At 45.1% G+C, this 20,612-nt stretch overlaps 1 protein-coding gene across 1 annotated transcript in view; it reads left to right on the top strand.

The window, feature by feature from the left end:
- LOC144100286 (zonadhesin-like) overlaps nucleotides 1-16,121 on the top strand; it is a 37,493-nt gene extending 21,372 nt beyond the window's left edge. Inside the window, exons 7-9 of the mRNA XM_077633279.1 lie at nucleotides 4,751-4,915; nucleotides 9,029-9,193; nucleotides 15,932-16,121. Of these exons, the coding sequence (XP_077489405.1) occupies nucleotides 4,751-4,915; nucleotides 9,029-9,193; nucleotides 15,932-16,106 (505 nt within the window). The 3' untranslated portion in view covers nucleotides 16,107-16,121. The remainder of the gene's footprint in view (nucleotides 1-4,750; nucleotides 4,916-9,028; nucleotides 9,194-15,931) is intronic.
- Nucleotides 16,122-20,612: the final 4,491 nt, after the last annotated feature.

Genomic DNA, 20,612 nt, shown 5'->3' with positions numbered 1-20,612 from the left:
ACATTAAGAGAACATGCAATGAACGTAAAAAATTCATGTGAGTGAAAATATTTTGCTGGCCTTCTGGCTAGCCACTGCCTCACATGCAATAAATGCTCCCGCAATCCTGAGAGCAGAGTTATCACCAGTAAGAGCAAAGAGCGTGTGACCAGAGAGATTGTGGAATCAAAACAGATTTGTAATCTCGGGACAGCCTTTATCTGCAGCGCCTCTATCTCCCTGTCCGACAAAGGGCGGACTTATCTCCGCATGTGTCGTTGGTGACTGCGGGTTGTTTAGTTTGTGTATATTCGTGTATTGGCCCACAAAAAAGCTATTGGAAGCTGAGCGTCGTCCGTGTCGCCGGGTCTCTGTCCGTGTGTTTCTTGCACTGCTTATTTTCTTGCACTGGATGAGGAAGGCCATTTTAAACGCAGTATTTCTCTGGAAGCCTTATTTTAGAGCTTTGTTTTCCCGAATAAGTGCGTCAATGAAATTTCAGTGATTGATATAAAATAGTATTTTTTGTTTGGGTAAAAAACAGCCGAGCCAAGTGTCCGACAGCTTCCTCTCGATGTTTACAAAGAACGAACGCCTTGGCCCCTGTATAAAATAAGAGGGGTGCCTTCACCCACTCTCTCTTTGGGTATTCAGTTTGAAATACCCAAAGGAATGAAAAGAGAGTTGCCAGACTTGCCATCAAGGAGGGCGCCTTGAAAAACTTTGCTGTGAACATAGAGGAATGTAATGCTATCTCTTGTTACAAACCATGAAGTGAAAAACGGCTCCTTCTGGAAGGAAGATTTGAGAACAAATAAGTGCATGAGAGCAATTACACCTATAAGCTTGATTTATGAGGTGTTTCAATTGTAGCTTGTAATATAAAGGTGCACTAAAGGGGAATCTGAGGTCGTCTTTTTACCGCGGAAGCTCAGTCTACACGCTCCGTGCATTCTCAGAAGCTTGAAATTTTTGCCCTGTTCAGCCGATTTCTAAATTGTGTCGGATTAAACGTCCTGGCTCCCATCATTTTATATTACTCAGCTCCGAGAGAATGAGAAGTCAACCAACGCGGGCAATGCACTTAGCCAGTCGCGTCGCAGCTTCCTTTTTGCTTTTTTTTAAGGTTTTCTTGAATATATACGTTTAGTCTCAGACAAGACAAAAAGTATGGTGGGGCAGCCAGAAAAAGAATGTAAACCAATATGCCCCTGCCTGTGCCACTAAGTATAACAGTAAGACAGTCGCAAATACGGCAATTAAAATACGCGTGGTTTTCTTGCTTTCGCAAATAGCTCCGCGTAGTGATACGCGTCACTCCATCGATGGCAGAGCTGCAAGCCACCGCGCGACTCGCTGAAAGCTGCTGTACATGTTGGTTGACTCCTACTCTCAGACGTTAGTCGAAAAAAAAAAGACGGGAGACAGGACGTTTAATCCCTTTTATTAGAGAAATCGGCAGCACAGCACAATAATCGAACGTTTTTAAGAATGCTTGGAACAGCCAGACCGAGTTCCTATGTTAAAATCCCGCGATCATAATCCTGTTTGGTTCAAGTTTATGTGAAGTTCTCACAAGAAATTCAGATGAATTTTTCAATAGACAGGTATTGTTGGAGTTTCAACGTTTTTCGTGGAAAAATATAGCTAGCAGTACATACTAACTCGTCTAATAGCTGGTTCATATCTTCACCCTGTCGGATTCCTGCGGCTGTACGCGGTTTTCAGTGTACCACAAGTTGCAGCGAGGACCACTTTCGTGGCCGTTAATGCGCAATGCGGCGAGTTGAAAGCAGCGTCGATCTGAAACCTTTTCCCGCTCAAGCTTAACAAAGCAAAAATAAAATGGGCGTGCTCAGGCACTTACGTATTCGAACTGCCTTTGGCTGCTTTCCTGCATTGAATGCAGCATTTAGACATTTTTTTCACTGATCAGAAGGTTCCTCAAACGTTGGAGACATCAGATAAAGTAAGTATTGAAATCGGAGCATACACACTAAAGAGAGCACCTTGCACACATGCAGGGGAAGCTTCCATACAATTTCCTTGTTGGGAAAACCCGCAGCCGCGCACATTTACAGCTTCTGAATTCTGCGCAGAGGCCAATGGCAATGAAATGAACGGCTGCGCAAATCAGGACACAGACAAGAAAGAGACACCACATCCGCATGTGGTGTCTCTTGTCTGTGTCCTGATTTGCGCAGCCGTTCATGTCATCATGCACCAACTCGCCCCTCAGGCCGTTATTCTGAAGTGCCAATGGCAATGAACACAGAAGGGGGACGAAGATCTATGGTAATTTCTTTGGCACTGATAGGAATAGAAAGCTGCCACGAAACTTAACCTCGGCCCTCCCAACCCTAACCGTCTGCTGTTCAGCTTCTCCGCCACATTCATGGCCAGGGTTCAAAAGAAAACATTCCACACAGGCCTCTGAGCGGGAAATCATTTTAAGTTAGGAAGAACGGCAACGAATTAATGAAAAAAGCGAAAATACTCGACGTTTCTTAATCTACTCGGTTCTTTCATCAGGAGTGACAGCGGGCGAGTTGCTGTTTGCCTTTTCGAACTTTCGGTTTATCGTCCGCCGGGACAATGAACGTAGACCTTAGATTTAAGAGGTGTGGGGGGAGCGGTCAACATTCCCCACGTCTGCTGAATATGCAATGAATTAAATAAGAGCCTTCTGCGCGCGCGCGGCTGAATGTTCAGCACTGCAGTTCCCTTGAAGTCACTGTTGTGGTCGCAAGCATCGCAGTGTCCGGCCCCACGCTGTGCTCCCTGTTCATTTGTTTGACAAGGGCTCAATCTTGCTTCATTCTTTCGGCGAAGTTCTTTGTTTGGCCAATGTACGATGCCGACTAATTCGAATACGGGATCTACAACACTTGTGTAGGATTTATTCTTTTATAGTGATAGCAACATTACCGCAGAATTTCAAGTCTTCAGCGTGGCTGCGCCGCCACGCAGTCATGTGGTTGGCCACGTGGTGCGGAACAACTGCCGGCGGCGCGGCGCCGTGGCTGATAACGCGGTTCGTCACCTGGTTGGTCACGTGACCAAGTTCCGCTCAGCCAGCTGTAGCTATCGGGTCACTCAAGGTTTAACCAGAGCTAAACCACCGCCAATTTTTTTCTTTCACCGCGTCCTCTCTGCCATTCCGCTCATTCATGCAGTCCTAGCAAGTAAAACACAAAGTAGCCGAAAAGGATTCAGTGTTGACAGCAGATGCAATCTTTTCGTGCTTGGTGCACTTAACAAAGCACACGTAACACGGCGTGGCACCGAACGATCGCGCAAGCCCTGGATTAAGGCCGCCGTCGCCACTCGGTGGCAAGATACGCCTCTGTATCTTGGCGTCATCTGTCCGTGTTCAAATGAAGCGAATAGAGCGGCGAACACGATCTGGTCGCGCCCCCGTCGGAGTGTAAGAGCCTAAATATATATATCTGATGCTCGTTTCGCCACCACCACTATTACAAAAACAAAGCACCCCATTTTAAATGCAAAGCTTTTAAAGCGAAAGCTTTACTGACCGCGAACATGCGATTTCGCCGTGGCGGTGCTCCGAGGAGGCACATCACGTCACAACGCGCGCCTTGCCGCGAAGCCGAACCTGTCTGGCCGGGCCGGTGGCGGCTGGCGCACCCGGCGCGAAATAGATACGTGCTCCAAGTGTCCGCCAGGGCGGTCACAGTGCGCCGAAGCCGCCGAACGCGTCGGCGTTCAAGCGTTTTTGGGGTATAGACGGTCTCGCTTTGGCCCACGTGACGTCGCCGTGCAGCGCGCGCGCGCCCATTACGCTGGAGTATAAACGCGCCTTAACAGAGCCTGCGCTTAACCGCTAACCAACGTATTCGGCGGCGGCATCTATGGGAGCCGCTGAAACCCCCCGCACACTCATTGAATAAAAAAACCTGTGCCGAGGCTCGGAATCGAACCAGAGCCTTTGGCGATTCAGGCGGTGACGCTACCACTCCGCCGCGACGGCTCAAGCTTCAATCGTGAATAAAGGCGCATCTAGTGAATGCCCTGTCCGGATGCAGAAGTCTCCGCGCTTTCGCTACGTATATCCTGGCCTAACAGAACTAGGCCATGAGCAATTTATTTTAATGTTTTCCGCGAAAAGAGCACGATGAGGCACCGGCGCCAGAGATTCCGCAGTGAGAGTTCTAATTCACATTATGAACTTGTACATTCTGTTATGCCTTTCAAGCTCAGCGAACAAGCAGCCCATGTTAAGGCGCTTGCGTTCCTAGGTTCATTGAAATCAGCGGAAAAAATGGCTGGGGTGCTACGTGGCTTGAACCTATCTACAGGAGCGAAAGCCCTGTTAAGCATCTCTACAATCCAAAATCGCAAGTCAAAGTCAAAGGTCCAGATCAGGTACCAGTGATCGTAGTCATGTGATCACGCCATCATACTGCCATAGCTTGGGCCATACCAATGCGCAGTTAAGTTCGGTTTGACCCTTTATAGCATTGAAGGTCATTGTCGATGTGATGCCCACTGTCTCAATTCAAAAGTCAAGGTCGAAGGTCATAGTGTTTTACATAGTGAAGCATTGAAAGTTATTGCCTCATCCGCATCGAAATCGGAAGCTGTACCCTAGGAGCAGAGCTCTCGCTCTAAAAATGGGATTACTGAAGTAGAAGGAGCTGCAGCTCAATTTAAGTTCATCTTTCACCAGAAGTGAAACATCTCGTGCGGTGAGCCGTGCATGCCGCGTATAAGCATACGCTTTCATCTATTATTTTAACGGTCATCACAGGCACAAGCACTATCCCAATACAAATGGCTGCATCTTGTGTGACTGCGACCAACCGACGTGCAATTATGGAGCCACGTGCCACTGCATCGACGGCATTGTGTACCCGAAGGACCGAAGCGACAAGTGCGCACGCAAGCGCGGTGAATGCTTTCGGAAACCGCAAAGGTATCATTAACTCTGCTAGTTATTTCCCACTTACTCTCCTGCTTACTTCGAATCATTCTACGAGGGCTGACGTGTAATAATAATAATAATTGGTTTTGGGGGAAAGGAAATGGCGCAGTATCTGTCTCATATATCGTTGGACACCTGAACCACGCCGTAAGGGAAGGGATAAAGGAGGGAGTGAAAGAAGAAAGGAAGAAGAGGTGCCGTAGTGGAGGGCTCCGGGATAATTTCGACCACCTGGGGATCTTTAACGTGCACTGACATCGCACAGCACACGGGCGCCTGAGCGTTTTTCCTTCATAAAAACGCAGCCGCCGCGGTCGGGTTCGAACCCGGGAACTCGACCGCGGCGGCTGCGTTTTTATGGAGGAAAAACCCTCAGGCGCCCGAAATCACGAATGTGTGTGTGTGCGAGAGGTGGGGGGGGGGGTTGGGAGGGGGGGGGGAGGAGTCGTTGTTTCCATGGGATCGTATATGAGCCTAGATCAATGTTTCGAATTCCTTGAAATCTCCAACGATATCTTTAAACTCTTGTAATCCTGTTTGCTTAAATCTGGCCAGTTGGAGAAATAAACTTCCAGCTTTCCTAAAATGGTTTGTAATGTATACAGTAACACAAGATACATAAAAACTGATATCAAAACAATGGATCGTTATGCAGTCAGTTGAGGGTATTATAAAAAAAGGAGTGTACTCTGCCAACCGCCTCGAAGTAAAAGGGATTATTTAAAAAAAAACAGCTCTTTCCAATTCACAAGGCGCCTGCAGTGAATCGTTGCTTTCGTAGTGCTTAAGGAAAAAAAAAAGAATTTGTCGCATCCTCTAGTTTGAGGACCAGTTGAGGGCGATGGAAACAGAAAGCCCTTGCTCTTTTTAACCAACTTTCGTGCTTTGATGTACAAAAATATATTATTGATATTTTATAATGCAGATCTTATTAGTTTGCAGGCGAGCTATAAGTTATATTTATTAAAAATCAGCAGGACTGGTTATTAATGGCTGCGAACGCTGCTTTGGCACCATAGTGCCGAAAATTTTTCACCAATTATCTAAATATGCTAACAATGGAAAAACAAAAGAGCGAGAAGAGGGCGAGAAGCAAACGCTGTCTAGCAATAAAGATATAAACAAATACAATAAAGTCGCAATAGAACTGATATCGGTTTCTAGCGTTTGTACCAGTTGCGTGAAAAGAGAACTTTGTTGCAGGTTTTGCTTCATGTATCAGCAGTAAATGCATGCTGTATAATTACTAAAAAACAAGGCTGTATAATTACCGAAAGTTAAAAAAAAATAAAGTGCAAGGTAAAAGTGCTCTGCCTGTGTGTTTCGAAATGATTTAGTTTTTTTGTCTCTGAGAGCTTCTGTGTCTTTTATCGCATGGCTAAAAGGGCAGACCGTCCATGGCGTTGCGAAAATTTAGCGTGAACCTCATATTATGCAAACTATCGCTGTCAAAACATCTGATATAAATTAATGTGTATCTTGTGGATTCGTATGTACTACATTAGCTCTATTTCTCACAGATGCGTTCTGTATGAACCCCTATGCAGCCCATATGAGTTATATATGTTATTATATGTGCGTCGTACGGACACATATATGCTGCACGCATCTTCATTTGTGTCACAAATGTGACTCGTATGAATTGATATGGGCGGTACATGAGTTCACCCGCGCTTTGAATGTCTCGTATGAACACATTTGTGCTGCCTATGCGTTCACACGCATCGCAAATGGGTCGTTGTATGGACTTAAAAAGTAGAATTTCTCAGCTGATCCTGACACCCATGTGCACACAAGAGGTCCGACGTATATCGTACCAGCTGCCATGTACCTGGTCTGAAGAGGATAGCCGCTCATGAGTGTCTCGTATACAGTAGCGTGTGCTTCGTGAAACAAACGGAAAAGCGACGAAGAAGCAACAACAAAAGCAGAACCAACGCAGGAAAAACAAGAAAACGCTTGGCCTGTTTCACACAATTCTTTCTTCGTTTTTCTATTGGTGCCCTCTTTCTTGCTGTAAACAGCGGCTACCGCAACGGCCTGACGTTCGGCGTTTGCAACGAGCTGGAATACAGGTTTATCTGGAAAATATATGTACCGTTCCGTGCTTTGTTGAGCCGTTGCAAATCTACGTAACGAATACCACCAGCTGTATTAGTGGGTAAACAAACTAAATCCACGTTTAGTGTGCTAAATACAATGACATGACAGCACGTAACGAGGATAAATGAAATCGAGATGAAATTGTTTAAAAAAATGGTTAGCAGTTTAGTCGCATCCACCATAAGTACATCCTTATGAAAACGCGCATTCAATTAGGGTTGCTTACAAACCAACACGAGGGTTCCCGCGTGGCGTACTGGTGAAGAGGAGACTTGTGCACTTCTTGAATCATACATTAAGATAGACAAATTGCCTCATACTGCTTGCTTTTCTCTTTGTAGAAAAAAACATTCTGTACACAACGAAACGCGCATCCATTCCTGCATTGCGTGCAATGATCCTATACAACACGTGTCCAAAGGGAACATCGGAAATATATAGGGTCTTTCTAGCTGCGTGTTTGCTTTTTATGAACCACCGGTCCATTCCTACATTAAGAAAATAAAATTGAAAAAGAAACGAAGCCGTGTATAACCCTGAGTGATGTTTTTTTTTAAGTATTCTTTTGATAATCTATTTTTCAGTGGTTTCACCTAAACATGAAAGTGGCTTTTTCGATAGCCCACGTCATTGTGTTTAGACTCAAAAAAACATAGGCCGTTCAGCATTCGGCAAACTCAGTTCCAACTATGAAATTGAACGAAGGTTGAAAATTAGGTGTTATAATAAGACAGGTCTTGGCAAATTCAAAAGCGAAAAATGGGACGGATTACGAGTAAAAAGGCTGGTAACCAGCGCTTATTCAGACTAGTACACATTTTTTCCCCTGTTTTAACATTTATTGACGGCAGGAATGTCACCATGATGACAAATAAAAATATATGGCTTAAAACTTGAGCGAAATGCAAAATACGTATTTCAACGACAACTATCGCCACTTAGTGTTTAAAACTGCAGCAAAAGCAACTCCCGATTATTACTCATCTTTGGCGATGGGAGTAGAGAAATATCGGGCCGGACGAGTGCGACTTAGCATTGGCAACATTGGTACAATCTCCCACTACGGGTACAGCTCGAGATTCGCGGTTTAAAGGTGCACTAAACAGGAATCTGAACTCGTCTATTTACCGCGGGAACTGCATCTACACGTTCCGGGCATTCTTAGAAACTTCGAATTATTTTCCTGTGTGGCCGATTGCCCTAATTAAATCAGATTAAACTTCCAAGCTCCCGCCTTTTTTTTAACTGAACGCGGTAGGTACAAGAAGCCAACCAACGCGTCAGCCAGTCCCGTGGCGGCTTGCCGCCGTGCCATCGGCGGAGTGATACGTAAATAAAAAAGTCCGCGTGTATTTTTATTCACGTGGGCTTTATTTGGGACTATGCTGTCCGCAACTGAAACTGTTTATTCACAGAAACCTAAAAAAACAACTTAAAAGAAAAAGCGAAGCCGCCACTGGAATGGTTGAAAGGCACTCCACGCGTTGGACAATAATTCCCAGGACAATAATTCGAAGTATGAAAAGAATTTCCGGAACGTATAGATAGCGTCGTCATGGTAAATACATGAATTCAGATTCGTCCTTAGTGCACTTTTAAGGGTTCAAGGGTTATAACTGGCTCTCTAGCGACTGCACTACCAAATGGCCATAAGACAGCGTTTCTTAATGACATGTGGCTTTCTAAATCATCAACCAGCTCGTTGGCTTTTAAGGCAGCCGTAAAGGAAGCTTCTTGATTTACTTTTCACCACCTTGGCCTCTTTATCGTTCGCAAACATTGATAAGCAGACGTGCGTTTTCGCATATAGCTTTTATAGGAAAGCCACTGCCGCAGTTGTGATTTTATTTGGCGTCATTGGGCTTTCGTGCCGGATACTGAAGCCAATGATCCATTACTCCAAATAGCTGTTCCTTCTTGCATGGCTACAACGCTAACCATTTTCTGCTCTTAGCAGATTTAGGTTATGATGAAATAAATATTTATGTCAAAATACTGCAGGAACACCACAGGCGTCAGCAAAACCTGCGCCAGGTGTGATTGTCCGTCCGGAGAGCAAAGATGCTCACTCTACAAGGGCAATTGCGAGTGCATAAATGGCGATCTCTACTACAAGGGTACAGATTCATGCCCTATGAATGCGGAAGACTGCGGGAGGCCTGACTGGTGAGCTTTCTTGCTTGTTACATGTACGCAGATTCGATTAGGGAGGGATACAGTTTTGAGCTGCGATAAGACATTAAGGCACCGTAAGGTGCCCGATGGGGCTGCTAAAGAATTATCGGCAATTGGCTTCCTTACAATTATTTCTCTGAGAACATTAAATAAATGCTTTATTTTTATCTCGCACCTATGTGGAACCAAACAACCAAAGTTCCCACTTTTATCGCGTGATTATATGCGCATTCTGTACGCCTAAAAATTGTGTCAGTAAAAAAACCAAAATTCGTATATGTTAGTGTGTAATAATAATATAATAATTGGTTGAAGTCATCTGTTGAAGGTAAAAAGAAAGTGTGTTTATGTAAAATGTTGCCCATTTAATTATCTCTATTTTTAATTGTGTTCGTGACAGCGCACGTGAAATGCCCGCAAAAATTAGTACCCAGTATCATTGAATCTCAACATCTACTTTCGTACGTGCGGATACTGTGTACAGGTGTACACAAAAGTAAACGGGGCAAGCTATTGCCTTCCAGCATTTTTTATGCGTCGCCTAATTGAATATTGAAACCTCCAGCTATGACGTGTGCATGCTGATAGGGGACCATCAGTGCTTAGATACGGAAAACGTGATTTCGCTTTGAACAGAATAGCGTGCTCCTTTTGGCTATGTATCCGTGTGTTCACTGCCACTCGGATTAATTGGATGTATAGGTTCGCAGAGAGAAATAACTAAAATAAAATTAAAAATTGGTTTTTAAAAAATGGAAATGGCTTAGTAGTAGTTGTCTCGCAGATGCCGGTGGGCAGTGAGCCGCGTCATATGAAAAGGGAGAAAGGTGGGAGTTAAAGCAAGCTTTAGAAAACAAGGTTTTCGGGGAAGGGAAATGGCGCCGTACCTGTCTCACATCTTGGCGGACACCTGTACCGCGCCGTAAGGGAAGGGAAAAGGACGGCCTCAGAGAAGAAAGGAAGAAAGAGGTGCCGTAGTGGAGGGCTCCGGAATAATTTCAATCACCTGGGGATCTTTAACGTGCACTGACATCACACAGCACACGGGCGCCTTTTGCGTTTAGCCTCCATCGAAACGCGGCCGCCGCTGTCGGGTTCGCACCCGGCTACTCAGGCTAAGTAGACTAGCGCCTTAACCACTGGCCGCTGCGGCGGGCAAATAATCAGAATAAAATTACCATTGTGTAAAACCTATTCATCAATAATTTTTCCTTGGCGCTGGGAAAGAAAAACACAGTGCAAGAACTCTAGCGAGGCAACTTTGACTGCCTATATTGACTGCATATATTATACTTCCATAAAAGTCTTTCATGAGCTTGGGAAGATACCAAAATATGCACAGCTATTGCCACCGCGCGCATTTTCTACATACAACCTGCGAGGACGTCAGCTGCTATTTCGGCCCGATGTTTCAGGCTATAGGCATCAACTTTCGGACGAAAGGTCCCTTGTTGATCCAATGACGCTGAGTGCTCTACGTCAGAAGTTTCAATTTACTTGAACAAAAATAAGATTACAATTTAATCGTGAAACATACCGCATGAAATGCGAATTTTGTTCCGGCACGACCGTGAACATACTAGCAGAAAGCTTCACCATCAAGCTTTACAAACAACAGAAATGGAATGAAAATATCCTCTGTGTCCAATTAACCTCTTATTTTTTAGCATTTGATACTTCCTGAATCGCGCTCAAAATACTTGTGTTGACCTTCATTACGTGGGGAATCCATGCCGGGTGTTACCTGTAACACAGATTAATAAAAAAAGCTATTTTGAGCTAAAGTGATCATTCTTGAGATAAATCATCGCTGCGGCTGAGCTGACCATCACAGAATTTTGCCGGTATAATTGGTAGGGTAAATTATGTAAGTGGTTCAATAAAGGTAGGCTAACCTGCTTAACGCATGAATCAGCGAGAGTTTTATAGCTTTGGATTTGCACCATATTGTTGCATTCGGCAATGAAAACCGCTTTCACGTTGCGCATTCAACCGCACTCCTCATTGCATCACCTTCCACGGAAGCGACCTCCTGTGTTCTTCCTGTGGCGCCCACATTCTGGTTGAGCATTATCCTCCGCTGCTGCAATAACCTCCGAAGCCTCTAGGCCACCTGTCGCCTCTCACCTTTTCTCTTTCTTCTCTTTCGCGCTTTCTGGCTCCCGTCTTACCCCTAATAATGGAGACTGAGAATTTCGTCTCTCTGCTATTCGACTTCCCAGCGTGGCAAGTGGCGGTCATTGATTAAATTAAAACAAGGTATTTATTTCAAAGAAATAGTTTCACAAAGCAGTTAAAGTGTAACGGCTCAAGCTGCAGAATCACCTCTAGAACACGGGACCATATTATAAAACAAAAGGTAAAAATGCTTTTGCTGTAAAAGGTAATTGACTGCAGCGCTACGGCGCAAGGAGTTTCGGCGCTCCGGGAGCATGGAAACAGGGCTCGGTGGCTGAGCCCCGCCTATAGGCACGCCCACGGGTTGACTTAATTTGCTCTAAGCCGTGCCCGTCACATGCCTATCAATATTTCCCCGTTAATCGCACGACGCAAAGCGGTTCGCTGCTGCCCCCATCAGCTGCAAGTTCCTCACTTGCCGAAACGTTACCAGTCCCGTCGTGGCAGCAATCCAGACCCCAGAAGACGATCTGCGACTCGATGCAGCCCGTATGGTTGTTCCACTATCCTGCAGGAACGAAATTTTGCGGGTTCTGTGCGAAGGCCACTTCGGTATTACGAAGACGCAAGCTCGCGCCAAGGACACTGTTTGGTGGTCAACGGTGGCCATCAGGTCTTTAAAGACAACACGTCTACTTTGAAAAACTGCCGAGACTGTATAAAGACAACCAGCAACCACAAAATGCCTATGCACAGCACTGAGTTCCCGCTTCGACCATGGCAGCGCGTTGCAATGGACAAGTTTTTATTCAATAGCCACTGGTGGTTAATTGCGACTGATTACTACTCCCGATATCCTGAACTTAGTCGCCAGGAAAAAGTTAACCACAGGTATGGTAATCACACACTGCAAATCACTTTTCGCCCGCCACAGAATCCCAGAGGTGGTGGTCGCTGACAATGGTACGTAGTTTTCGTCGTCCGTCTTTACCAGGTTTGCTCTTTAACACGGCTTTATGCATGTCACCTCAAGCCCACACTACCACCAGAGCAACGGACTCGCCGAAGCTGCAGTGAAAATGATCAAGTCTTCATTGAAAAAGACTTAGGACCCTTACCTGACCCTCCTATCTTACAGGTCAACACCATAAAAAAACGGCTACAGCCCCTCTGAACTACTGATGGGGAGGTGTTTGAGGACAAAGCTTCCCGTCGCTTCCGGAATGCTAGTTCCCCGCTTCACAGACGTCACCAAACAGGAATTTTTAAGAACACCGGGCGCAGCTGCGTCGAGACTACGACAAGCGACATGGCGTGCGTCAGGTTTCAATTCTTCTAGAGAGCGATGAAGTCTGGGTCACGGACCTGAAGAGGCCAGGGAACGTGCAGATGCCCGCAGACGAGCCTCGGTCCTACTTCGTGGACACTGGAGACGGCACCGTGCAGCAAAAAGGAACCGACCTTGTTCCTTTTCCCAAGTCTGGGAGCGGAGGTGTAGACAACAAGGCATCAGGAGGTGAAGATAGTGAGAAATCTGCGTATTCAGATGCAGACCGACATAGACGAGGCGTCTCCGGGCGGAAGTGCTCTGGGAGAATCACATGCGACCAGTGTGGACGCCTCTTCGCACCATCACATCAGGAGTGGACGCAGTGTAATTCCGCCCAAGAGACTCTCGTATGTTTCAGAGGAGATGTAGGCAGTAGCCATATGCAGTGGCTAGGCCGTCTGCTTGGCTTGGCTTGGCTGCGCTGCTGCGCGCTCGGAGCGGCTCGTGGCGGATGGCACGCGTCTCGTATTCGTAAAGCGGTCCGGTTGGGGTCTCAACGGTCCTGCTTTCCTCAACTCAACAAACTGTAAGAAAGTAACTTGACATCTTGAGGAGCATGGTGAAGGTGACCTTTAAAGAAGCCTAGTTTTTTATTCGCAGATATTACATTTGTTACACGCTCGCGTCACGACAGACTACTGCCGATAGTAATGCTTAGCTGTGTATATATAGAAACATGTTGAACAGGAAGATCAGAAATTGTGTACACCGAGAAATGCGGTCAGCGACGGCGATGAAAAGAAATAAGTTTGCATTTAGAAGGGTTGCGGGTCATCAACCTGAAATTACACCACGCTTGAATGCGGTTAAGGATCTCAGAAGCAACTCTTGATCGTTTACATTAGTAACAGGGTTATGAACAACGAAATCGACGGCGAATAGACGCACTCGACATGATAGCTTTTGTGGTAAATCAATATTATAGTTAGGAATAAGAGGGCGCCAAGGAGACTTCTTTGTGGAACGCCTGATGTGACTACTCTACGGTTTTAGGAGCCGTTATTAACGATAACGAAACTGTGAGCGATGTGTGAAGAATTCGTTTATCCATGAAATAATGTCTGAGTGCAATTTAAGTCGGGAAAGCTTTAAGACTAGGCATTTGTGAGGAACTTTGTCGAATGCTTTGGCGTAGTCTGAGAATATGGCATGAGTTTGTATGTTAGCATATAGATTAGAATGAAGATCATGAAGGAATATAGCAAGCTGCGTCTCGCATGAATGACAGTTGTTGGGATGGAGAAAACAACTAATGGAATCAAAATGCTGCATGACTTCACAGTATATTACATGTTCCATGAATTTACAAGGGATACTTGTTAGCGAAATTTGGTGCTAGCTGAAGGGTAAAACTTTGTTAATCGATTTTAATACAGGAAGGACGTTCCGCACCTTCAAGTCAACCGGGATGATACCTGTCGCAAGTGACTGAGAAATCAACAAGCCTAGAAATTTAGAATTAATGCCTTTGGTGCTCTTCAGAGACTTTAATGTAAAGTCGTCTGTTCCACGTGATGATGATTTTTAAATTACTTATTATGCATGAAATGCCATTCGGAAGACGAATGGTGCTTGGCATCGCCAGCTCCGTAGCAGAAGGTAGTGAGGGCATTAGTTGATCGGGTTCAATCGTGGAGACAGATGAAAACGCTGTGTTGAACAAAAAAGCACACTCTGCATCACTGACAACGTCGTCGTTGTCGTTAGCGAGGGTGAAATCGCGTGATTGTTGTGGGTTTACCATTGCCAAAATTTCATTGAATTATTGGTTATCATTTTCGGCAGGTGATTATGGAGAAAGGTGCGTTTTGCGCTTTTGATCGCTGACAAATATTCAAATTCAATCGCGTAATATTTTTCGCGTGCAGCGGCGCTCGGACTAAACTTCGCTGCACAGTAGAACCGTTGATATTATTTTTCAGTCTTTCGAGTTTTCTGCAAAACCAAAGGTTTTGGTTATCTGCTTTGATAATGCACGTGGGGTTATACTTGTTGGTTGGATGAGGATATTATTCTTCAAGAAAGACCAATTCTCGTGGACAGTGTTTTGGTGGAAGCGTTGCTAAAAATCAGAAAAAATGATGATTAAATAGAACCCGCCACGGTGGCTCAGTGGTTAGGGCACTCGGCTTCTGATCCGGAGCACCCGGGTTCGAACCCAACCGCGGCAGCCGCGTTTCGATGTAGGTGAAACGCGAAGCCGCCCATGTGCTGTGCAGTGTCAGTGCACGTTAAAGATCTCCAGGTGGTCGATATTATGCCGGAGCCCTCCACTACGGGACCTCTTTCTTCCTTTCTTCCCTCAGTCCCCTGCTTTATCCCGTCCTTTACGGCGCGGTTCTGGTGTCCGCCAAGATGTGAGACGGATATTTTGCCTTTTTCCTTTCCCCGTAAACGAATTTTCAGTTTTTTTTATTAAATCATTATTTATTGCCGCGTAGTCCGCTTTTCCGTAAAGCCTTCTTGTTTTATTCTTAGCTTCTTTCCTTCTTTCGGGGTACTGGTAAACATGCGTGAATTAATTTATGACAGCTGATTTCTGTCAGATAAGCAAAAGAAATTAAAATCTCAGGGTGCTATTGAAATGATTGCGGTGTTTTAGACAACCTAATGCATGGTCACAGGTTGTAGAAAGCGAAAGAAATCCATGTTTCCCACAAGTCGTGAACTTTATTCTATTCTTGAAGCGCCCACTCGAAACCGCTAACTGCGGTGCTAGTGTTAGTAGGATTCATTTAGGTTAGCGTAAATTAGTTGTGATCAGCAGCCGCCTAAGGTGGTTAGGTGCACGTAAATAGTGTTTGTGCGTGTTCATAACAAACTGTAATAAGCTTGACTGCTTCATAACCTAACATTTTTTAATCAACTTCGACGACGCCTATGAGTAGGTTTGTCCATAACTCTGAAGCTCGTTTCAGCACCCACCACTGTCACAAATATATTGTGTGACATTTGAATGCAATGGTTTCTTAATCTTCTCCGCGAGAACAGTACGATGAGTCACCGCCACCGGAGACTTCGCAGTGAGAGTTCTAACTGCATAAAGTACTTGTGAATTATGTTAGACCCTTCAAGCTCAGTGAACAAGCTTGCTATATTAATGCGTATGCCTTCCTGGGTTCATTAAATTCAGTGAAAAAAAAAAAGGGATTATTGAAGTAGAAGGAACTGCTGCTCAACCTAAGTTCTTGTTTCACATAACGGCGAATGCCTCGTGCTGTGTGCCATGCATGCCACGCATAAGCATACATTTTCACGTATTACCTTAACGGTATTCGCAGGCACAAGCACTATCCAAATAAGATTGGCTGCATCTTGTGCGACTGCGACAAGCCAACGTGCAATTATGGAGCCACGTGCCACTGCATCGACGGCATTGTTTACCCGAAGGACCGCAGCAACGAGTGCGCACGCCAGCGCGGTGAATGCTTTCGGAGACCGCGTAGGGATCATTAACTGTGCTAGTTATTTCCCACTTACTCTCCTCCTTACTTCGAAACATTATACGAGCGTTACTTGCAAGCAGAAATACTGAATGTGGGAGGAAAGTAATCGACGTTTGTGTGGTGTTTTCGGGAACGCACAACAAATATTTCGATTTCCTTGAAATGTCAAGCAAAATTTATGGCCTCTTGTAAAACTGCTTGCTGAAGTAAGGCCGCCTGAAAGGACAGGCTTTCAGCTTTCCTAAAATGGTTTCCTATGTAGTCATATATAGTGGCGGAAGGTACCTAAAAATTAAAATAAAAACAATTGATCATTATTTTACTGCAATTATATTCTCCAATTTTAAATATAGCGGTGTTCATTTTTCTGGCATTAAATTAAACCCGCTAGGATTAAAATTGTCGCCTGCCTAAGCTATCCAGTGCCATGATATGTGCATCGTCAGGAGCTTCTCTGTTGATGGAAAATAGCCACACGAAGCCTCAGCGAATATCCGCGATTTGTCCGCGATGGACAGCACCATTTAATTTTTTCACAATCGCCATCTAGCGGCAGAAGCGCGACGCTCTACTGCCGCAATGTAGAGATGTTTTCCTATTCTACGTAGTCGCATGACCGATGTCCTATTTATTGACTGCGCCTGTCTGTAAACGATTTCCTTAAATCTGCGCACTTTTTAGGGAGCTACTATTGCTATGCGGGCGCACTCAGACGCGTGATACGTATGAACTCTCGCTACCGCAGGTTAAGCTCGAGAAACAATCACATTAATATCACTTGAAAGAAACCAAATAAAATGTGCGTTCCTGAAATTTCTCTAGTAATTTTGCACTGAAAATTTTGATTTATAAATAAGGTAAATTTATGCAAGTGTCTGCCAACTTTTCGGACGAGCTGAAGAAATTAACATGATCTGCTCGAATCCACTGCCTAAACCATGTACTACTACAAAATTTTTAGGGGGCGCACTTCTATTTCCGGGTCGGCAAAAATCGATCAACCATGTTGCATATTCCAGCGTACCGAGTAGAAAAACTGCGTAAAAAGGTGGGGTAAAACGGTCCCACAATTTTAAGTGCAGATGGGCATGCGCAAAGGACACTCGCTGCAGCCTATGCCCGCAGCGATTCAGCGCATTTAGCAGTAAGTGCGCGCCTATAATTCTGATCGGCCTGCAGTAAAATGATTGCGGGTCAATATTCATAAAGCATTTCAAAATATCCGGACTGCAGGAACACGGCAATTCTCGCAGTGGTGCGATCAAGAGCTCTGCGCTAGGCCTGCATGCCAGTAAATAATGGACAGGAACGAATCAAATATTTAAGTTTTCGCTTTGTCACCAACTGCAAATTTTGGTACCGCGGTCACCTTCCGTGCCATTTTTCAATTTAGCGATATAAATCCATTCAAAGTAGTCCTACATAGCTACACAAACAAACAAGACTTGTAGTGAAAGGTCACGGTTCGCGCTGGCACCACGCTCCTGGATGCTGCTTTTTTCACTTCGATCGTGAAGAGTATAGAGTGGCTGTACTGCGGTTAAGAAGGCCTGTACAACGACGCTTGGCTCTGCGTAACACTAGCAAATTTGAGATAATCCAAAAATGGGGAAACGAGTTGTCATCAAACACTTGAGCTTGACCACATATATTTCTTTTTTGCTTTTGTTGTTGTTACATAAGTCACGAGAAAACAGAAAATATCCTTCATTTGTCCTTAGTAAGAGAAGCTTGGAAGTGGACACATATGCACCATGTCTGCTCTCCTGCGCAAGTGATATAGCTGTTTTTTCCCGTAATATTAAGCGCCGATAAAAAACTCTTCTGTCACTTCAAAATGGTGCTGTAGGTGTGGTACGCTTGGTAAACGCACAAAAAGGTCTTAATTCTAAGTTTTGTCGCTTATAAAACCTTTGTTTTAGCCACACCTTACTGTCCACAACCCCGATAGAGAATAGCGTTTTGGATGCAGCGAGAAGTTTCGATCAAAGCAGACGGGGTCGCCAGCACCCATGGCAGATGCTGAACTAGTCATGGACACCAGTGAAAGGAATAACGTGCATCGCGGTGCGCTCTGAAGCGGTGCTTCTCGCTTCGGAGTGAGCTCCCCAATGGTAATGAGTTTTTCAACTCAGCTAGGTATAAATTGGGCACAAGGCTTTCGCTTCGTCTAATCTTGCCCACAACGAATTGCATGGCTGAAAACTTTCGCACAAAAGTAGGCACCCGGGCTAGTTGGTTTAGGTTCGGAGTCCAGAGTTCAAAGTTTGGAGTGCTCGTCCAGTTGTCTTTCTTCCATCCCGTCCTTTACGCTGTTTCTCAAGATGAGAACTTTCCACCGCTGTTTATTTCGTTAAACTATTTGTTAGCTACTTGACCTTGACAGCGGCTTGCAGCAGTCTTGGTTGACTTTATGACAACCGGATGACGCCACTGCCACTGGACCTATTGCTGCGCCTGCGTTAGCGTACGCTGAACGATGATGCATTATGCGTAATGCCCCGGAAAATCAATTTTCTTACTGTACGCAAACGTGAACTTCCTATTTTAGAACTGTCTGTTCCCTGTCGAAGTCTGTCATATCATGATCGTGTGCCTTGTCGAGCTTCCTGAAACCATTAATCATATCAATCCCCAGCCCGTATCGACGCGTGCCAGAGACGGTTTTCCGGCGCCACTCACAGTATTCGATAGCCCCGTTGCTGTGGCTCTCCTTTAAGGTGACGTGTATATAAGCTTGAAAGTTTGTTTTCAGGCGCCAATGGGGATGTGTGCGGTTGGCGCCATAGCGAACCTCTGACGACTGCAACGTCTTCAAGAGCATACATGCACAGAAACGTAGGAAGAAGTTCTTGAGCTCGTCTATTGTACTTGTTTACCCAAGAAGAAGGAAAGGAATGCCTAATACAGCACCGCGCAGTTCCTGCAGCGCCTGCATAAAGTGAACGCAAACAGGAAGATGCCCGATCCTAGATGCAACTTATGTTTAGGGGTTTTCCAAACGGCAGCTCGTAACGGTGACTTCCAGGTTGAACACGGCAGCGATCGCGCATTTTCTAGCAAGTAGTTTCACGCGTCTAGGCCGCCGCGGTGGCTCAGTGATGTTATGGTGCTCGGCCGCTGACCCGAAAGACGCGGCTTCGATCCGAGCCGTGGCGGTCGAATTTCGATGGAGTGAAATTCTACAGGCCCGTGTGCTGTGCGATATCAGTGCACGTTAAAGAACCCATGTGGCCGAAATTCCCGGATCCCTTCACTACGGCGTCCGTCATAGCCTGAATCGCTTTGGGACGTTAAGCCCCTATATAGCAAACCAAACTTCAAGCCTCTAATCCTTTCCGCTCCACTTTACCGTAGAGTTGCCATGTTGTCTGATCAGCCTAGCTGTCTTTCATTTAAGATCGACTATTGGCAGCTGTAGCCGTTGCCTAAATATTTTACAATTTTAAGCACACATGTGGGCTTTAAGCTTCAGAAACAAGTGCATGACAGTATTTTTCTTGCAATATCTTAAAGTGGTATTGAAGTTCAATGGGCGAACAAAACATATCATGATTATCTCTTTACAGCAGCATCTGATGCGAAAATAAAAATCTGGCGGAATTTTCCCTTTGTCGTGTTTCGCTTATCCGCGAAGAGCAATTGTTCTGCTTGGCGTTTCGTTGCGGCAATTGGAACTACGTGAAGCTTTGTCGCCGCTTAACGTCGTAACCGAACTGACATCCGCTCCTGGCATTTGAACCAGTTTAGTTTGACCAAAAGGGCAGTTTCATAAACGGCGAAATTAAGTTAACGGACACTGGGCTTGCAGCAATGCAAGCAACTTCGTGAAAAACTCAGAGATGGTAAATCTGCTTTCTTTATTGTAAATAAAATTGGAACAACAAAGCAATTAACGTTAACCACATCACTTGAAGTAGCTAACGGGCGGAGAAGTAATACGAATAAAAAGAAATGTGGGGGTAGGATCCATTCGAACTGTTCCGAGCGTTTCTTCTGCAGTTTTTACCCATTCGTTGAACAAGTTGTCGGTACTGGTGGAAAAGCTCATGCTTTTAATTTATTATAGCATTTTCTCTGCTGGTAAACATTTGTATCACCGCCACCATGTTACATCATAAGGCTACCTCAGGCATAATTTTAGCAACCTCTGCACCAAACATAAACTTCAACGGTAAGGCTAACAAAGAGACTCTACACTGATAGCACAGGCGGAAGATATAACAGCTAGCGCAGCAGACGTCAAGTTGCCCAACATTCGTTTTACATCTAGAAGAGTGCGGTGAGGGGCTAGTTGGTACGACATTATCGAAACAATGAATAACTTCGCAAAAAGGACGGGACAAGAGAGAAGAAACACTGCTCTTGTCTCGTGTGTTTCTGTCTTTCTTCTCTCTTGTCCCGTCCTTTTTTGCGCAATTATTCATTGTTTCGATAATTCGTTTTACTCCGGCCAGACGTGGGAGTTTACTCGGTTCGCGGTAGAAAAAAAAACATGTAAATGCCAGCACAACTT

This window comes from Amblyomma americanum, chromosome 8 (genome assembly GCF_052857255.1).
Source record: "Amblyomma americanum isolate KBUSLIRL-KWMA chromosome 8, ASM5285725v1, whole genome shotgun sequence".
Classification (NCBI taxonomy): Eukaryota; Metazoa; Arthropoda; class Arachnida; order Ixodida; family Ixodidae; genus Amblyomma; species Amblyomma americanum.
This window is presented reverse-complemented; position numbering and strand designations above follow the sequence as displayed.